The 19,764-nt window shown below is 54.4% G+C and overlaps 4 protein-coding genes across 4 annotated transcripts; 3 read left to right on the top strand and 1 right to left on the bottom strand.

Moving 5' to 3' along the window:
• Positions 1-305: 305 nt before the first annotated feature.
• On the bottom strand, positions 306-3,575 carry MRS44_012409 (uncharacterized protein; the record flags this gene model as incomplete). The annotated part of the gene is made up of 4 exons (XM_065618791.1): positions 306-1,024; positions 1,071-1,365; positions 1,418-1,507; positions 1,554-3,575. 4 exons carry the CDS (start codon positions 3,573-3,575, stop codon positions 306-308), a joined length of 3,126 nt encoding a protein of 1,041 aa, XP_065474863.1.
• A 7,461-nt stretch (positions 3,576-11,036) lies between these two features.
• On the top strand, positions 11,037-12,744 carry MRS44_012408 (uncharacterized protein; the record flags this gene model as incomplete). The annotated part of the gene is made up of 2 exons (XM_046281138.2): positions 11,037-11,087; positions 11,401-12,744. The coding sequence occupies 2 exons, from the start codon at positions 11,037-11,039 to the stop codon at positions 12,742-12,744; spliced, it is 1,395 nt and encodes a 464-aa protein (XP_046133140.2).
• Positions 12,745-14,022: 1,278 nt separating this feature from the next.
• On the top strand, positions 14,023-16,013 carry MRS44_012407 (uncharacterized protein; the record flags this gene model as incomplete). The annotated part of the gene is made up of 3 exons (XM_046279465.2): positions 14,023-14,173; positions 14,223-15,557; positions 15,607-16,013. 3 exons carry the CDS (start codon positions 14,023-14,025, stop codon positions 16,011-16,013), a joined length of 1,893 nt encoding a protein of 630 aa, XP_046133141.1.
• Positions 16,014-16,804: 791 nt separating this feature from the next.
• Positions 16,805-19,477, top strand: MRS44_012406 (uncharacterized protein; the record flags this gene model as incomplete). The annotated part of the gene is made up of 1 exon (XM_065618790.1): positions 16,805-19,477. One exon carries the CDS (start codon positions 16,805-16,807, stop codon positions 19,475-19,477), a length of 2,673 nt encoding a protein of 890 aa, XP_065474862.1.
• Between the last annotated feature and the right edge of the window lie 287 nt (positions 19,478-19,764).

Raw genomic sequence — 19,764 nt, 5'->3', positions numbered from 1 at the left:
AATCATAGAAGGCGTTTGAGTTTGTGTAGATCACATGGGAATCTTTGATACTGGTTATAGTTATATCCTAGATGTAGAAGGTGGTTAGATCGGACGTTGGAGTAGAGGGCGGTATGGATGTCGGATGGTGGTTGAATTATGGCAAGATATAAACACGATTTATTTTTTATCAAGGCCGTACCAGCGTTTCCGTTTCATGTGAATATATGTACAGTGTATGTTTAGGGGTATCGCCTTTTCCCAACCGCTAAATCTACGAACAACATGCAAAAAGTCCAATCTGCGAAATCAAGGCCGCTTCATCTTCAACCCCCTCGGCTATATCCACGACCAGACGAGCGGGGCCTGTTGTCCTCAACATCTGTCGCCTCAAGCAAACTGACAACCTCATCACCATCGTCCTCATCATCGTCAGATTGTCCCAGCTCAACAGCCCTCTCTTCCTCGGTCTGTTCGAGAGGACGGCGACGCTTCACGAAGTCCTGCTTATGCGCCTCAGCCATGATACGGGAGAAGGTGCGTCGCGGAGGAGCAGGCGCTTCCGTCCTACGGCGCGATATGCCCTGCTCGGCGGCACCAAGCGAGACGGCGGTAGACTCGGCCGTAGGCTGGCGGGTTGGCTCCTCGAAGGATGCGACACCAGCAGTGGCTGGAGGCTGCTGGGCAGCAACGGAGCCGTCGGTGCTGGCGCGGTCCATGAGGGGCTCGATGCGGTATGGCAGGGGCACATCGCGGGAGGCCTTGTACTGAGAAACGTTTGCGCAGTGCTCGTTCTCGACGCGGAAGAGTGCCCACATGCCTCGTCGAGTGACTTCCATGAAGGCGACCATGAAGGAGACGATGGTTGAGTGCTGGGTGTTGTGTGTGAAGATGGCGTAAAAGATCCAGGCGAAACGGAGAATGGGGTCAACCACCATGATAAAGTAGTACATCCATCGACGTTTGAGGGCGAGAATGTCGCGGAGACACCAGTGCTTGGACTGGGGTTGGAGGAGGGAGAAATCCATAAACAGATCCCAGAACGCTGTTGACGTGAGCGATGGTCATGAGGAGCGTAGGAGATCACTTACAGCAATAGATGCTATTAATGCTTGAGAATGTAATAAAAAGCGCCAAGTGACTTCGAGAGTCATGGAGGCGGTAAAGTGAAAGCATTACAGCAGCAAGAATGGTAGCAGTATACTTGCCGCCGTTGACAAGGTGAGGAAAGACATTGCGTGTATCTTTATAACGACGAATACACTGGAGGAAACGCCAAATGGGAGGGAGGGCCGTCAGGAAACCGAGGAGCCGGGAGTGGCTGGAGTTGCACCGAACGGGATCGTCCCAACGATTTGCGTAGAGACAAAAGAAGAGTTCGATGTTCTAACGCTGTCAGTCGCCTGGTTCAGGGGTAAAGGGGGTTGGGCGAACATACCGCTGACGAGTATGTAAGTGAGCAGTAAATATCACCAAGGAAGAAATCTCGAAATTCGACGGGATAGAGACCAGCTAAAAGCAACCGCCACTGCAGCATGTTAGTGTTGTTCTCCCATTTGAGTTACAAGACTTACATGAGAATAGGCAAACCACTTGCGACTCCGGTGCCAGATCAACGGACCAGGGAAGAAGAGAACACAAATGGTGAAGAAGATGAGAACGACAGGATAGTAAATGTACATGGACGGGTCGCCATATCTGCTGAAATTGACCCACATGAAGAGGCCGAGAACGAGGAAGAAGAAGCTGGGGAACTGGGCGAGCTCTCTCCAGTCAAGATGATGCCGCTGGTCAAATTCGAAAATGAAGGGATAGTTGACTTTGTTCTGGTTCCAGAGCAGACAGTCTATGCAGAAGAGGGAGAAGAGGTAGAGCATGAGGAAGTAACCGCCGTAGATTTGCATCAGGTAGCTCGTCTGCTCACGCACGTCATGGTCTTCGTGGTATAACAGCTGAGCTCCGTAGATGAGGCCCTGGATGGCAAAAACGGCGCCGGTGCCGATTAGGAGTCCGTTCTGGAACATGCCAATGGACTGGTCTTCGGGCTTCTTGTTGAGACTGCGCAGCTTGCCAGCAGCCAGCTTGTGGTTGCCACGCTCAAAGTACCGGGCGTACAAGTCCTCAACGGTCCGGATATGACCCTCAAGCACATCGCTGTTGACGAACCATGCCTGATTGACCTTTTCGTTGAGGTATCGGTACGGCGGCCGGGCATTCATAGCCTTGTCGTACTTCTTGTTAAGTTTCCGAAAGGCAGTCCGGTTCAGGAGAGCGTAGGACTTGAGCAGCTCCAGGCCGCGGTAGAACTCCTGCAGTGCGAGCTTGAGCTTGCGCTTTGCCGTGCGGTAGGGGACCTCGTGATGGTCCGGCCGGCGGATGTAGTCCCTTTCGGCGTCGGTGCCGCTCTGCAGGACGCCGTTTGCATTGGGCGTTAGATCCATCCGCTGCAGGGCCTTGGTGTTCGGTCCCACGGGGAAGATCTTGGCCTTGATAGGGTCGACCCATCCGTTGAGCTTGCCGTTGCCGTTCTCGTGGTTCCCCTTCTTTGGGGGTTTGTCCTCGCGTTCGCGATCCTCGGCCATCTCCTGGATCCTCCGGTTCCTCATCTCGTGGAGCTGCAACCTCAGGATGTCGAGGCGGTGACCAGCCTGCTCTTCCTTCATCTTGTAGAACGCCTCGACCTTTTCGAGCTCCTTGTCGAGAAAATCAAAGAACTCGCGCTCCTTCTCCTTCATGAGGTCAAAGTTCTGCATGTTGATGTCGACCCTCCGCTCGCTCCTCGCGGTGGATGTGTGGGTAAAGAGCCGGCGTAGGTGGGATGGCGAATCGGCATGGTTGACTTCAATCGGCTGCTTGGTAGGGTTATTTATCACGGGCGACGCAATTGTTGAGGCGGTCGGGACGACGCTGGTGGAGGATGTCCTTCGGGGATCGAGGCGGTTGAAGCTCCGTCGCATGAGGTCAGAGGCTGACACGGCGGTATGCGCATGTGGGCGCTCATGTTCGTCAACCGTCATAGCAGGCGCGGGAAGCTGAAAGTCGTGATGTCCATGTGCTTCGTGATGCCCATGTGCTTCAGCCATGGGCGATGGATCTGGTGGTGTTTCGACAAAGCTCCCATAATGTCGGTGATCTCCAGCTTCTGTTAGGGAATCGTGCTCGCGACCTCGCGGTGTAGGTATGGCTTTGGTGGCGGCCGAAGAGGCGGTCGCGGGTATCGTCGCGGAGCCATTGCCGTCGGTGCCATGGGCAGTATCGCGTCCCGAGTTTCTCGACTTGCTAAAGGGTTGGCGAGGCGTCATGGGCGAGAGGAAAGTGCCTGCCCTCAGAGGCCCAGTCCTCGGTGTTCCATTTGCGCGAGCGAGGGCCCTGGAGAGGGCCTTGACGTGCTTCTTGCCGGCCTTGTAGTTGAGGTACTTGACGCGCCATTCTGTGCGACGGAGAGTCGGGTTAGCGAGCGTTTTGGAAACGAAACGGCCTGCAGTGTCTCGGCGCGGCGGTTGTGGGAAGATCAACGGAAGGCATGTTTTGGGTTGGGTTGGGTTCTGTTTCTTACCAGGCACGGCTTCCCGCTCGAGCTCCTTTGCGAACTTCATGACAGCCGCCGAGTCTCAATGTCATGCAACGACAGGGCTGACGATGGAGATGGCAGGGCTCGGCATCTAGAGGAGGATGGGATTGTCGTCTGTTCAAGTAATACGTCTCTGCTCTGGCCTGTGAAAATTATGGTCGCGTCAACGTGCCCCTCTCTGGGTGTAAATATCTCCCCTACCACCGGCAGCCAGCAGCTAAAAAGGAGACTAGATGGGTAATAATGGATCGGATGGATATCAGCTTTTTTGACGTCAGTGCGTTCCCTACAAAACGGAAATAATCCCACTAGCCAGGTGACGGGGATGCCGTTCCATTCCCGCGGCATGGGGTCTTAAATTAGTGAACAACGGCACCTGAATTGAACCTCTTTCTTGGCTCTGTTTCTCTCTCTCTTTCTTTTCCTCTACAAACGGCCACCGAATACCGAAGCATCAGCCTTGCGACTTCGCCATGCTAGAAACTATACAGTCATCTGCTAAGCATCCTCTTGCTGCTATATCGGTTTGCTGCTGTACCACGTCCCCGAACAAAATCAGCCAATCTTTGGGCACCAGCTCCATTTACCCCCTAGGTCCCGGTGCAGGGAAAAGCCCGTCCGGGGGGCCAAGAAGAGATTGCCCCAGAGCTTGGTCCCTGGGGCTTAGCAGGGTTCACACAGGCTGTCAAGTTGTCAGATTAACATGATTGATGGGTTGATCGGCGGCCTTGATATCTTACAATGGTTAATTCTGGCGCTGTTGAGCTGGAGGTTTGTGTCACCGCTTCAGCTGAGCATAGCCGTGATCGGACAGGAAACCGTGAGCTCTCATCTCAACGCAACAAGTCATTGTTCTCATTCTTGCATTCTAATTGCATTTCAACTAGTGCCTATTATTGGGCACCACTGTCTCGCTCCCCAACCATGCCAAGCTTTATCTGCACCCAAGTTACTCATGATGCTCTGATGTGCCGGGCTGGCTTACAAGGTCGAGTTTCGGATCCCATCCCCGGCCAGCCCGACTTGAAAGAATCAACCCACAGCCTCTCGCTCACTCAGCAAGTCCTATGTAGAGACAATCCTCTATTCTTCAACATCGGTCCGTTTCTTGCGCCCAGGCTCACTCAGCATGAATGTTTGACAGCCATTCTTCAACATGATTGCTTGGCGACTCGCTCGCAACAAGACATCGAAAACAGAATAGATATCCCTCCCATGCACGAATCGACTCTTGTTGGATCACGACCGTGTAACAATCCTACAGCGGGCCCCTCTTCCTGAGCTAGCATCGCCAAGTCGGGAGGATTTTGCAGGTGACAATCGCACATGAGGATTTCCATGGACCCGAGAGGCTCCTCTGATCAATCTTGCAGGACGGGAAGCTGCAAAGACGGCCTGAGAATCTAGATCCGGTCCCCGGGCCAATCTCTTGATAAGCTGTAAAGACATGGTTGATGTCGAGTTAGATGATTGGTGGTCGATCTCTTGTGTAGAATTGAACTTTTGCAATGTCCTGCACCTGTCGATCCATATCACAAGAAATGAAGTCCTTGGCCAGTTTTCCGGTGGCTTGACCAGTTTGGTATTCAGACCGTCGCCACGCTTGCACGAGAGTTTCTGCCCGGCTGTAGTTTACCCACAGAGCCGGTTCAACGCTTGAGTGCCGAATTTCCTTACTCGGTCTAGAAGACCTGCTAAGCTGGTGGGCGTCCCCAAAGTGTTTATGTCAAACCGGCGAACTGATGACTTCATCATTCGCACGTGCGTCTTTGGCGTTGGAGATGGGGTCTCTTGAGGGGTTAGTTCGGAGAAGCGGCTTTGTCGTCAAAGCCCTCATGAGTGGTTCGTGAACTTGAGACATTGACGCATCCATTGACCAAAGACAATGCCAAGTAAAGGGATCGGAAACTAAGCAATTCATCATGGTGACTTGATAACTGAAACCGGCTCGTCCAATGGCTGGCTGGAGGTGATCGAAACCAGCGGAATTGCCCTGCCGAAACCGACCAAACCAAGTAAACAAACTTTGGCATCATGACATCCATGTCATCACGACAACCACTTTCAGCTTGACGAATGGGGAGCTCGGGAAGGACAACCGCGAGAGACGGCAGAAGGCCAACTCAAAAGATGTTGCTACTACCCCGCACATGGAGGGAAGCAAACAAACAACTCGGTGTGATTGTCGCGCAGCCAAGACGACCCGGCCGGTCAACCTACAGAAGTATGCATTGGTCTACCCGCTGGACGGAGGGGGAGGATGAAAAAGAGGGCTGAAAAGGATTTTAGCCAGGTCTCGCTGACATTCGGCTGCGCCAGCTCCCGAGAAAGCCATCAAGGCAGAGCCCGCCTATCTCGATGCCACGGAACAGCATCCCCGGCCGTCGTGGGGTCGCGCAGCAGTGTGTCACTGCGGCCAAGGCACTGGGTTGCCAGCTCGACAGAGGATGGATGTGCCTCTCGACAACCAGTCAGCGGGAAACACACGGCTGGGCGTGAGCACTTTGCCTGCCTGGGCTGAGAGGAAGCCTTGGTTTTCTCTTCCAATAACATGTTCCCTGTTCCTGGGCCTATTGGGTGGGCATCGTTTATGTTGGATAGAGTTGTAACGGGAGCCCCGGGCGTGGTTGGGCTGAGGATTGCCAACTTACATGCGAATCTCGTTGTCGCATCTCGAGACTCTGGCACCAATCTCCAGTTTTGCGTCAACGTCAGAGTGGTGTTTCAGTATGCCTGACGCTGAAAACCTGCTTCTTGGGTCATGGATGACGATGTTCGTCCGGACCTCCCCGAACAATCCCTCACGGTTCGACACATAACACATTGGTGATATCGTTGGCAACCTGGCATTCCCGGTCAATACAGAACCGAGGTATGCCCTCCTCCACACCGCCGAAAGCGGGACGGATTGCCCAAGTGCAGTCCAGACACAGACCGGCAGGTACATGACGTTGTGCCACCAGTCAGTGGCAGTCACTCAGGTGTGACAGATTCACCGATGTGACTCTACTCTAAGATGGCTAGCCCTGTTGAGCCACCACGGGTGAGTTCAGCACCTAGGCGATGGAACAACAAAGTAAGTGGGCTGAGGCAGGGATCATGGTCAGATCACCGAATGATAGCGGAGAGATTGTCCCGCGAGCCGTTGCGAGTTTCCACGCTCGGGTCTTTTGGCCATGGCATTTGAGATCGAGATCCGGAGCTCTTCGGGCATGCTATTCCCTCTTTTTCCTTCTGCTTCGCTTCCTTTTTCTTCACAAGGGACTGGATCCATAGCGGAAGCATCGGCAGGCACGCTGCGTCCCGCCAAGGTGCTGGAAAGTTCTGCGGAACCCTGGCCCTTGGCGAGACAACCGAGAAAGAGGTGGGAGCGGGAAAGCAAGGAAAAGCCGTTCAGGTTCAGGCACATGTACATACATTACACCCATTACAAGAGCAAAGTTGGTTGTTCCCCTTGCCGTGCGTGGTTTTCATGTGCGATAGACAAAAGCTGAGCGCAAGGACCAATGACTATTGTCTTCCTCGCCGTCTATTACGCCTAGGTGATGTGCCTAGACTGCTAAGGCTGAGTTAGCTCGAGGCGTTGTGAGCTTGGCCAACCCATTGGGGCACCCTCGAGATTTGGACCGCTCCAGAACTTCGGGAGGCAAGCATCCCGCGCCAGAGCCAGACAGATCTGAGCAGGTCGGAGATGAGGCGAGGGGTTTTTGCGTCTTTTGTTCCTTGGAACTTATCTCTACAGTGACTTGAGAGAGGAATAACCTGATCTTGAGGCTAACAAACCAGTCCTCGGGTCAAGGCCGGGATCATAGATGTAACCTGGGATGGAACATGCATTGCATCGACAATCATTGTCTCCATGCTTCTACTTCTGCTTCTGCTTTTAGTAGATACAGGTTTGGACTTGCGGCAAGCCCACGGCGATGGCCGAATCATGCCCCACGTGGAGATGCGCGCTTACAAGGCGGATGCAACTGGGATTTGACAGCAGGCGAGAAACTGGGGCAAGATTGCCAATGCGTTTGTAAGTCGAATGGAGAGAGAGCCAAGACGAAAGGGAAAAAAAGAGTCACATTTTCCGTGGCTCTGGGCCCTTCTATGACATGGGGAGCTTCTGCGCCATCTCAACAGACGTGCCTGGAAATGGAAACGCTCTGCCGTGTCAGGTAGCGTTGACGGCGAGATGACGCTGCTCTTGAGTCTTGGGGGGCTCAAGTTGGGGGTTGATTTACAGGTTTTTTGAACCGTCCACTCGGCGATTAACAGAGCCTTCTATAAGATTTCGACCAAGGGTTTCTTGACTTGCCAAAAAACTTCCTTGGCTCCGAAGCTTGAGATTGACCGATCCACTGCCCGATGCATCTACCGGTGGACGACGTGGGTTGAATTGCTCGAAGCGGCATGATCTGATGAATGGCACGTCAAAGTCACTCCATCCCCATGATGAAGCCATGGAGTACATCGACAATCCACAATTGAGGAGCTCCGACTCCGACAAACTCGACCCTGGTCACTCGGCTCATCCTTGACCGCGTGCGGTGAAGGTACATAGTAGTGTAGTACTGGAGTTCCCCAATCCCCGGAGTTGGACGGAGCTGAATTGGCGGGCTGAAAGGTCAGAGACGCCAAACGGACAGGGAAGAAACCAGCAAAGGCAAGACTCAAAGACGTGTCAACCCCATCTTGCAGGTACGGCACCAGACAGTCCAATCCCCGCGAAGCGACATGAGGTGCATTTTTGAAAAAAGCCAAGACTGGGCTTGGAGAAGCTCAGCTGGACAGGGCTGGGAGCGAAAAAAGGAAGAGAAGAGAGAAATATGCAAGTGGGGGGAAAAGAGAAAAGAGCAGGCCTCATAGAGAGGGAAAAAAAAAAAAAAAAACATCAGTCCATTGACCATGTGGCCACCAAGAGGCGGAGTGGCCCTTTCAATACCCGGCCTGGCCTAGGACAAGACCAGACGTTCCCATTTTGATCGAGGTGCGATGGTGATGGAGGTGCATCTACATGAACTCCACGCATGGGCCGAGCAAGGGGGTCGCTGTTAGGTCTGCTACTGCAGGCGCACCTATTCGCTACTACGTTGTAGAGAGTGACTTCTGTAAGCAGCTGGGCTGAGCTTGGCTGCTTATCTTAATCGTGCCATGAAGCTATATCGACTGTTTCCCCGCAGTCGTCTCGTCAACTCCGTGAGTTGGGATGTTAGTGTGAAAGCCACTCATCATGACGGCCATCATCCCTGGAGAGGAGGGGCAAAAAGAACAGCCTTTTCTTGACTCGCATATGGCTCACGCCAACAAAATTGAATCTCGGTCCCGGGCCGGACAGCGACAGGTGGCCGATTGAGTGACCCGCCTGCAGTGCAGTTGCTGATGGAACGGCGCGGTGAACAGGTTGCACTGGATCTCAGTCAAGGAAAGTTACTTGTGCTTGTTAGGGGTCAGGGTCAGATGGGTCTTGTGAACCTAGTTGGGGGAACTTGACTGATACACATGGGGATTGGATTCAAGACACTCGTCTTGGATCACATGCGAAGACGAGAGTTGCAATTTCGTCAACGGTCAAAGGCTGACTACAGAGTCTGTAATTGGCTTTGAGCCTCAAAAGGCGTGCCTTGATGCCTCCCTTCATCTCAGGGCGGCGAGCCCGGGCTCGTGGTTTAATGAATCACCATACCGGCGCAGCCCTCACCTCACCGGCAGAAGGTCATCCCTAGCCTCTCTACATGTACCAGGCGGACGTGGCTGACCTTTGTCGTGTACCAAGTGAAGTGCCGGGGACCGTATCACACAGGGGGATCACGCCGGCTCCCCTCGTGTCACCCTTGTGGGTGCATTCTTGGGGTGGGAAACATATGCGGTACAAGAATGCCGAAACTCTTCTTCTGATCGAAATTGGATTCCTGCGTCTGCGTAGGAAGTCAAGGGAGTTTACTTTGCAGCTGGAACAAGCATCAACCTTCTCGAGACAAGCTTGTTGCCGTTGCGCCTTTCGGAGAGGCTTCAGCCCGCCGTTGATGTTTATGGAGACTCGGAACAATTGCAACAACAACAAACAAGGTTGATTCGCCAGGAGCGCTCGAGGCCGATTCTAGGTTTTTACGGTCTCCCTGTTGGCCTCTCTGCCTTTGTTGGATTGGATTGCCGTTTTACCGTTCTGCCCCATCCTTGACAAAACCCACCCCACTTCGCATCTCTGGATCTAAGGGTGCACCATAGCGCTTGGGAAAGGGAAGAGAGAGAGGGAAAAAAGGGCTGTGCTTGGCGCGGCTCCTGGGGGTCGACGGTCCCCGAGGCGCTCACCTCACCCTGACTATCGGTCTCGTCAGCACGCCGCGAACCCGTCCCGACAGGCTGCTGGTCGCTTCTGACGCATGGTCAGCGCGCTACAGATTGCAGGGATGGATAGAGGCGGTTCCAGGGGTGCTGGGGCGACCGGGGATCGACTCGACTGTGTTTGGCGAAGAGTGCGACTCTGGGACCAGTCACAGTTCCGAGCTGGCCGATCATGGTAAAAGGGTGAAATGTGACATGGAAAGTAAAAGCTCTCTGTCTGAGGGGATACAAGAGAGTTTCAGAGAACCCAGGCAAAGCTCCAATCGCAAATGTCATCACCCGCTGGCTCGTCTGTCGCATCCATCTGTCGGTCGCTTATCTACCAATGCCAGGCTAGAACCGGACCAGCCAAAATGGCAAAGGGCAGAAAACCTTCCGAACAGAAGCGGCTACGGCCCTACGGGAGGAGAGAGTTAGGGCCGGCCTGCCCACTCCAGCTAACACACACCTGTTCGGCTCCATCTGCTGCTGGGCCAGCATGACATCACGAACGACAGACACGCCTGATTGGGCCCCGCGCCAGCAGCCAGACCAGGCTCTACCTCGGTGGTGCGGCTTCAGCTGGGCCGCCAGGGCTGACTTGGCTTTTGGGGTCGTCGCATGGAGGAAGAGGCCGCGATGCTGTGAGAGGTTAATGGACGAGAGCATGGACCAGCATCCTTAGCCGAAGCGAAGCTGCCAGCGAGCGAGCACCTCAGACAAAGCAATGACCCAAGCACCGAGGGAGAGCACGAGGGGAAATCCCAGAAGCCATGAGCGAGTGCCCCAGGCGAGGCCAGGCAAGGCAAGGCCATTATTTGCATTGACCGGATGTAACAAGAGTGAGGCAATCCAGAGAGCGCCCCAGGTTCCACATTCTTACACGCCGCTCCGCTCCCTTGCTCCAAGCCATACATTCTCACGGAACACGTTCGCTCGCAAGGAATTTCCCTTTGTTAGAAAGTAGATGTGTTGTCTCGATAGGTAGGTAGGTACGTTTCCGTGGAGAGGTGCTCGAATTTTAAAGCAGCCCTGAACCTTTTGTCGGAGGGCCAAGCCAGGGCCAAGACTCGACGATCCACGACCTACATCATAGGCAGCGGCTCTGGCTGCCAGCTCTGGATAGCCGACAACTGGAGCCAGAGCCATTTTGTTTGATCCATCCATTGATGCCATGGACGGAGGCGCTGAAGCCAGCCTGGACAAGCGCAAGGCCTGGCAGACTGTCCGCTAGCGGTAGGTGATCCACCTGCAGGCGACCACCCACTAGCTCGCTGAACCCACTAACCCACCTGCCCTCCACCCACCCCCCAACCTGGGCTACCTATGAATCCATGCAACGTTGGACTGCCCGACTAGGCGGCTCTCCCACTCTCATCAGTGACTGAAATCCTTCTTGTTGACGCCTCTGCCCACCATCGATTTCTGCCCTCTTCCTCCCATCCTCGACCTCTCCTCTGCATACCTACCTACCTACACCAAGCGCCTTATCTTAAAGCATCTATCCCGCCTTGTTCACGGACTCTCACCCTCGTCAGTTATACCCGGACGTCCATCACCTCGACCACCGCCCTCTTGTCTCTGGCTCCAACTTGCGCCCCGCTTCTTCTGGCGCGCTACCAAGCACAGTCTCACTTTTCGGCTCCCTCTCCTTCTTCTCTCGCTTCTCTCTGGCACTTCGGCTTCGGACCCTCGACACTACTGCCGCTCCGCGCCGCGCCCGACGGGGCCAACCCTCCCTACTGTCGAGCAACACGCCACGACCCGCGACCCGCGAGCAGCTTAAAACTCGACGTCCCCCTCGACGTTGCCGCGAGGCCATGTTGGAACCCCAGGCCATGCGAGGCCCAATGGACCAGACCGTCGCCTATGGACACTCACGATCACGAACCACCTCGTCAAACACCTTCCCCATGCAGTTCCAGACACAACACCTCGCCCACCCGGGCCCCAATCCCATGCAGAACCGCCGCTCGCCGTCGGTGAATACGTTTAGCAGCGTCGGCAGCATCCCACCTCCTGCCGCTTACCGCACCTCGTCACAGAGCGAGCTCCGTCGCTCGACCTCGAGCCGCTCCGGTGGAGCCAGCCCCCAGCCCTCCAGCTATGTCGCGCTTCTGCGGAAACAAAAGGGAACCGTCTGGTGCGATCGCGCCCAGTACGAGGACCCCAGAATGCTCGCCCAGCAGCGTGCGGCAAAGATGCGTGCCGCCCTCGAGGTTGTCGGTGGAGCCCGCGGCAGCAGCTCCTATGGCCCCGGCGGTGCCGGCGGACGAACCAGCACAGGCCTCAGCACTACCAACAAGGTCGCGGCAAAGATCCCCAAGATTCGACACCACGGAAAGACACCTGTGGTTGGCTACGCGCCCGGCGAGAACCACGTCGGCGTCGGAGGAGTTCCTATGCGGCTGAGCGCCACCGAGGTGGAGGCTGAGAGTAGTGACGACGAGAACACACCCAGCACGACCCGCCCGCACCACCGTAGGACGGGCAGCAGCGGACGGAGCAGCACAGCGAGCAGCCGCAGAAACCTCGCATATCGATCATCTGGAGGAATGGGCAGCCAGCACGGCCGGCGATGGAGTCCCGGTGATACCCCCGAGCGCACTGGCAGCCTGGTCGAGACCATGCCCGAGGATATCGTCGACGACGCAGCCAGCGGCAAGGCTCGCAGCACGAGGAGCGGCAGCAGCGCTGAGCGCGCCGACAACGTGGGCGAGCTGGGTAACGCCCCGAGATTGGCTGCCAATTCGCTGATGCACTCGGCTCTTACTAGAGAAAAGAGCGTGAAATCAGCGGATGAGCTCAGGAGACGTGGAAGTGTCGACGAGCGAACATCAACACTTACATCTGGACGCCTCTTCATCGCCAACCCCGATTAAGGGGGCGTTCTTAATCGACGAGATATATACTATTCGGCCATGACAGTTCATGTATCATGTCACGACAGGCTGGGCAAATGGGTTTTCTTATGTTGTTCATTCGTTAACACACACCATCACACTTCGGATCAAAGGGTGGGCTTGCATCAGTCGGCGTTCTAGCATTGCTTTGTACTATCTACCTATCGTTTGGTTTCTCACAACCCACTGTCGCTTCCAAGGGTTCAGATACCCCCCAACGAATCTTCCTTTTCACATCTCTCGCTATATCATGTTTCCACCTTTCTGATGGAACGAAGTGTGTGCATTCGGAGCGGGGCCTCCACTGTCGTTGACGGGCTTTTTAATGTTTGAAAGATACCTCTCTAGCCAGGACTCAAGACACAGAAAAGTATGCTTAATGAGAACTCAACCCCTGAGTCTCGTTGGAGACTTTGGAGGTAACAAAGAAAGCAATGGCTCAAGCATAGCCCCCGTGAGGCTCAGTGGACTCGAGTTGCATGCGGGTCATCAATGCATTGATCGTCGGTGACCTTCTCGTATCATCCTTTGAAGGAACTGCTTTGCATGTCAGTGCAGAGGTGACGTTACTGTCTGGTCCGATCCCTATTCCATACTATCAGCTCAGGCGGCAATAAGCGCCCAATCACTGGCCGCGGGCGTTTGTCTCGGGTTCCTCTACAAGGGGATCAGCGAAATTCGACGTCACCCCGATCTTCATCTTTGTCGTCATGGCAATTTGAAAGATTCTGACATGCCAAAATGCCAAGCGCACTAGCCGCAAGCGCGGAGTGCGCACAGCCACGGCCCCTGAAGGTCGCAGTGCCGTAGATTACCCGGCAAGCCACATTTGCACTTTCCACTCTGCGCGTTAACGCGTAAATGTGCACGATGTGGCGCCAAATTAACGCGTCGGCGCGTCTTCCCTTAAGCTTTGGGACCCTCTCTGGGTCCAGGCTCCCCTTCGCAACCTGGATGCTTCATGCCACAAACAAACTTGGGGGATCTCGTGCACGCTCAACGAGATTCGTTCAATTCCTCAGCACAACACCATTCCTCACCGCATCAAGACGCTTCATCGAACTAAATGATCATTTTCGTCTTCTTCATGACAAATCAACATCAAAGTCTTGTTTCATGATTTGCCGCCCTTGTCGATTTCCACAGAGCACCTGCCTCCTAGCGACCGCATCCGTCAGGCTCCGCACCACTCCTCACCGATACGACATCTGACACACCCGCACCACCACCGAGCTGTATAGCTCCCGTCGATTCAAAATGGCTCTCTTGGAGATGTCTCTGAATATTCAGGAGACCGAGGCTACGGGCCGCAAGAGAAGCCATGATGAGTTCGCAGGGGAATCCGTCAAGGTGGAGGACTCCGAAGACACCAAGATGCAGACTTGCAGCCAGCCCGAGGGCGAATGCAGTGCGTATCATTACACTTTGACTATTACGCAGATATTGACTTGATACAGCTCTACCCTCCATCGCTGTAACAGGCAGCCAACCCACCTCACAGGCGACACCAGATCTTACCGAGGCCGGCAGTAGCACTCCCACCCGCAAATCTCCCTCGCCCCAGACGCCGATCAAAGGCCAAACGTCACTGAAGCCAATTGTAATCGCATCCGCATCGAAGTCGCCAGCGAACCCACCGAAGCGAAAGAAGTTGACTCCTGCCGAAAAGGAGGCTCGTGAAAAGGAGCTGGCAAAGCAGAAGGAAGAGCGTGAAGAGAAGGCTGCCATCCGAGCTGTCGAGAAAGCCAAGGCTGAAGCGGAAAAGGCTGCCAAAGCTAAAGAACGTGAGGAGAAGAAACGCGAGAAGGAGGAAGAGAAGAAGGTGAAGGACGTGGAGAAGAAGAAGAGAGATGAGGAAAAGAAGAAGAGGGACGAGGAAAGAAAGAAAAAGGAAGAGGAAAAGAAGCGAAAGGAGGAGGAGGCAGAGAAGAAGGCTCGCCAGCAACGAACACTCGGCTCTTTCTTCAAGGTTTCCAACACCCCTAAGAAGGCTGATGACAGTGCCAACGCCAAGAACGGCACATTTCGAGACGGAAGCCCCGTCAAAGGTGTCAGTCAGGTGTCAAAGTCAGAGTACGAGAAGTTGTTCAAGCCATTCTTCGTCAAGGACAGCACAACAATGGCCCCCCTCGGACCCCGGATGGACGACGAAACACGCCAACTCAAGTCAAAGATCCTGGACGAATGCATTGGTGGTCAGCGGGCAGAAGAGCTTCAGAAGGGTGCTTCATTCGACCCTGTGCGTTTGCTTGCCTTGCCCGGCAAACCCCGAAAGCGAGGCAGGCTCCATCATCCTGTTAGTCACATTATGGAACACGTCTACAAGGAGACAGAGAAGTCGGACAATGCTGGAGCGGACAACGCCGATAAGATCATGCGAGAGGCACGCGAGAAGCTGTCCAAGGTGCCAATGAAGGTGATTGCCTTTTCACAAGATGTTCGACCCCCTTACTATGGAACTGTTACTCTGAAGACGTTCGCTCTTGGCAAGGACAACATGAGCCAACTGGCTCGCAAGCCAACAAGACGAGGACTGCCGCTGGATTACGATTATGACTCGGAAGCTGAATGGCAGGAGGAGGAAGGAGAAGACCTGGACGTTGACGATGACGAAGAGGAGCTGGATGATGAGGATGACATGGAGGGCTTCCTCGACGACTCTGAAGATGCTGGTCTATCTCGACGACTTTTTGCCAACACATTGGAGCCGGAAAGCACTGGAATATGCTTTGAAAATGGGGGCGTTGTGGCGAATCAGGTTGTCTACGAGCACAAGATGGAGTTTATGCATGGTAAGTACATGTCTGGATTGAATCAAAACCAGCTACTAACTGAGTCTAGATGGACTTCCGCAGTCATGGGGCATTGATCCATTCTCTACGGAATACTGGGAGCCTGAAAACAAAACCAAGACGACCAAGGTTACCAAGGCTGCTGAGAGCGGCACCAAGATGCCTCCTCCACCAACGCCTACCAATGCATTCGCAGCAATTACTAGTGGAAGCAGTGCAAGCGGCGGCGATGCGCCCAAGCTCGTCAAGTCAGAGCTCATGGATGACGTGAAGCGGGCGATTCTTGACAACAAGGCGTTATCCAAGGTTGGAATCATTGACTTTGTGTTTCACCTTTTCCGAGAGCACGTATCTCGAATAGAGGTGAAGAACACGATCGAACTCGTGGCAGAGAAGACGGGCAAGGGTCGCTCCAAGGAGTGGGCACTGAAGCACGGCCACGAGATTGTCTCGTGAAGAAACCTTATCTGGGAGAATGCATGGCAACGACATGAAAATTTTGACTGAATATTAGCGACGGAGTGTTGGGGTTGTACGGAACTGCTTCATGGAATTACTGGGGAAACGGCTGGTTCATGGACTTGTTGATTTGAGGGGGAAAGGATGATGTCATGGTATCTGGCATTGTATGCGATAGACATCGAGCAAACAAATAAATACCCTTGTGTTAGAAAGCAGATACAAATACTACAAATCAACGATATTCAAAAGTCCAATTGCCCCCTGATGAATTGTGAGAGTCAATTCATTCAACAAGGGGTCATGTCATTGAGCCATGTCATTGGAGCTTTGGTGTTGGCGGCCGGGATGCACGGGCACGGAGGCGGCGGGGCCAAATTTGGAAGCTAGAGACCTGGGGAACGCGCCCCTGAAGATTCCATCGGAACCCGCGAAGGCCCCGGAAACTGGAACATGTTCCATTTCCATTCCTTGGAAGCCAAAACAACAACGTCGTTGATCGCTCGCTTGGTTCTGCATCAACCTTGGGCATCCATCCAAGCCACTATTTACCTGTGGCGTCTAACCGTACAAAATTCTGTTGCCTACCATCAACTAGACGATTACGCAACTCGACTCGACGTGTTGCGCCTCCTAACACCTTCGAAACGCTTGGCCGATTTCAAACCCCGTTCTCCCGAACCTTCGCGCAATGATAAATCGGACACAATAACCTCTGCCTCTGACGTTTCTTCTCTTCTCGACACACACTCCTGCCGCTGGCCGCGCGACATGTGCTCTCGCCCAGCATGGAGGATCCATGGGGTTCCCCTTGGACAAACGACTCGCCCCCGAAGATAGATCTCCCCGCGCCGCCGCCGCACGCACACTTCACCCCAGACCATAGCCAGCGCCCTTCGCCTGCTCACACACCATGGATGGACGATGATGATGCCTGGGGCGGCTGGGCGGAGCCTGGTAAGGACAGCAGTCCCCGTTGGGGGAGGAGTCCTGGTTTGCGGCCGATAGGGGGTAGTCCGGCCAGCTCGAGACTTCCGTCGCCAGGGCCGGATTCATGGGGACAGCTGGCAACATTAGAGACGGCGCGGGTGCGGAAGGAGGAGAGGAGCGGGGATTCGGCGATAAGTCTTGGTGAAGGGTTGCGACCGATCGAAACCAGGGTCGTGACGAGGACGCCGCCTCCCCTGGGCGAGTTGAAGGAGAGCACGGCGGATATCTGGCGACAACCTGACCGGGCTCCGTCTATGAGGAGTTTGAGTCCGATGCCGAGTGATGATGGCCGACCCGGCTCGCCGGATGGAGCTCCTCGACCGGCTCTGCGACGTGGCACGCGACCAGCTGCTTTGCGCCAGCCCTCGAATAAGGTTCAGGAGCTGGTGGAGATGTACGATGATATAGCCAAGCGAAGCCATAGCGTGTCGCCCATCGATCCGACCATGCGAAAGGCGTCGAGCACCAAGTCCCCGGTACAAGAGGCAACGCCTGAACCTGAGGCCGTGGAGCGAGTAGAGCCGGAACCCGATTTGGAGCCAGCGCCGGAGCCAGCGCCAGAGCCAGAGCCAGAGACAAAGGTGGATACGGAAGCCCGTGAACCGTCACCGGATGTCATGGAAGAAACAACAGAGGAGGAAAAGACTGTGGCAGAGAAGACGGAGGAGGATGAAGCCCAAGCTGAGTCTGATTCTTGGTCGGATTTCGAATCGCCCATCCATGAGGAGGTACCGGAAGAAACAGAAACAAAAGTAGCCGAGGAAAAGTTTCCTGTGGTTGCGACTACAACTCACGATGAGCCCAAAGAGATATTGCAGCCACGGCCAAAGCGACCATCGATACCGTTCTCCATCGACATGTCGAAGTTGGACGACCTCTTCCCCTCAGTCGAAGCATCCTTTCCAACCCCCGAGCCAGTACCGGATGTCATCATCGATGACACGTTTGCCTCGATATCTGAGCGCAAGGCTTGGTACCAGATCTCTAGGTTCGGCTCAATCCGGAAGCATAACCTGGGAGACGACGAGAACTATGTGCGCATCGGCTGGGGCAACTCACAGGTGCGTGAGCAGGCCATCCGCATCGTCAGACGGTGGATGGAGGAGGACTCTATCGCAGGACGTGTCGTTCTTGGTCGGAGAGGTGGTACTGCGGGTGGAAAGATCTTCAACTGGGATTCTTCGGCGCCGTCAGTTGATATCTCAGAACTGCTGGCGCGAAAGAGCCACTCAAGACACGCGTCGGTCAACTCGAAAGGAATGGCAGCGTCACCGACTGGTGCGACGTTTGGATGGGGGAGCAGTCCGGCTCCTTCGTCGACCGTTGCTATACCACCTCCAGCTTCCGAACGTTCTACCACTGAGCCCAGTTCGGCTGTAGAATCGTCTCCTGTGGAAGCTGCCAAGACGTCACCAGTTACAGCGAAGCCTCCTCCGCCTCCCGTAAGATCACCAACAGCTATTGCCCGACCTCCTTCTCCTATTAAGCCTATACCTATCAAACCTACTACCCGCCCCCTATCTATATCTCAACCTATACCATCGCCAACTTCCCCTCAGATTCCTCAGCCGCCTTCTCCTATTATACCTACGCCCTTACAAGCTACAACCCGACCAATCTCTATTTCTCAGCCAATTACATATCCAACATCACCATTGGCACAACCGCCCGAGAATGCAGGGTGGGGAGATGAAGAAGATGATGATGACGATTGGGGCGATATGGTTTCCTCACCTTCTGGTGAAGGAAACGGGACCTTTCCATCCCTGGACGCGATTGTGGATGCCAAGACAGAGGACAACACAAACAAGGGGCATGTTTCCAAACCTTCAATTACGGCTACAGCTCCTCCGGATGATATCTTTGAGAGTGCTCCGAAGGAAGAGACAACAAACAACGATCGGGCTTCCTTTGACGTACCAGTTTCTCAGGGGTTCATGCCCACACACTCTCGACATACCACCGTCGACTGGAGCCCCTCCCCGGGCCAAGGCTTGATGCCTAGCCACTCCAGATCAACTACAGTTGATCTAACTCCTTCGCCGATACAGGGTTTGATCAGTCACTCCAGGTCAACCACGGTCGACCTGAGTCCCCTGCCCCGGTCGTCACTGGACGTCATGGCCTCAGCGAATCTGATGCAGAACAAGGCAAGGTCGCCAATTGAAAACACAAACAGGCTGAATGGCTGGGGTTCTTGGGACATGGACTTCTTTGGCAATGGGAACAAGCCATCATCGCCAATGAGGGAGAGTTCACCGCTAAAGGAGAGTATGACTGCAAGCCAGGAGCTAGAACCTGTGTCGAAACCATTAGAGGCTGTCAAGGCTCAGACTTTACCGAAGGAGCCACGACCAATGTCGCTTCCTGTTCCTCCACGACAAGAGTCAGAGGAAGATACCTCTAAAGATGACGAGATTGTCGCCAGCATCCTCCGTGATCTCCCCGATCTCTCATACATGTTACGATAAAGCGAAGAGAACCCAAAGAGAAGACGAGCATTGTTGGAAAGAGCAAGCAGTTAGCAAAAACACGCGGGTGGAGTTGTATACTGCCATGGGAGTAGACAAGCCAGACAAGCCGGTTTGGCAATCTGTATATCTAATCATTGGAGGCGTTTTACTTTGGTGTTTTCAAGAAGGGGGGGTTGGATAGCATTGATATGATACATGATGCTGTTTTGATAGCAAATACTTTTGGACAAACTTGGAGTATTGAATGCCGTAAGCCGTGTGTTTCTAGTGAAGTTTGATACTGC

The sequence above is a fragment of the Fusarium solani genome (assembly GCF_023522795.1).
Source record: "Fusarium solani strain SB1 chromosome Unknown bctg00000008, whole genome shotgun sequence".
In the NCBI taxonomy this organism is placed as follows: Eukaryota; Fungi; Ascomycota; class Sordariomycetes; order Hypocreales; family Nectriaceae; genus Fusarium; species Fusarium solani.
This window is presented reverse-complemented; position numbering and strand designations above follow the sequence as displayed.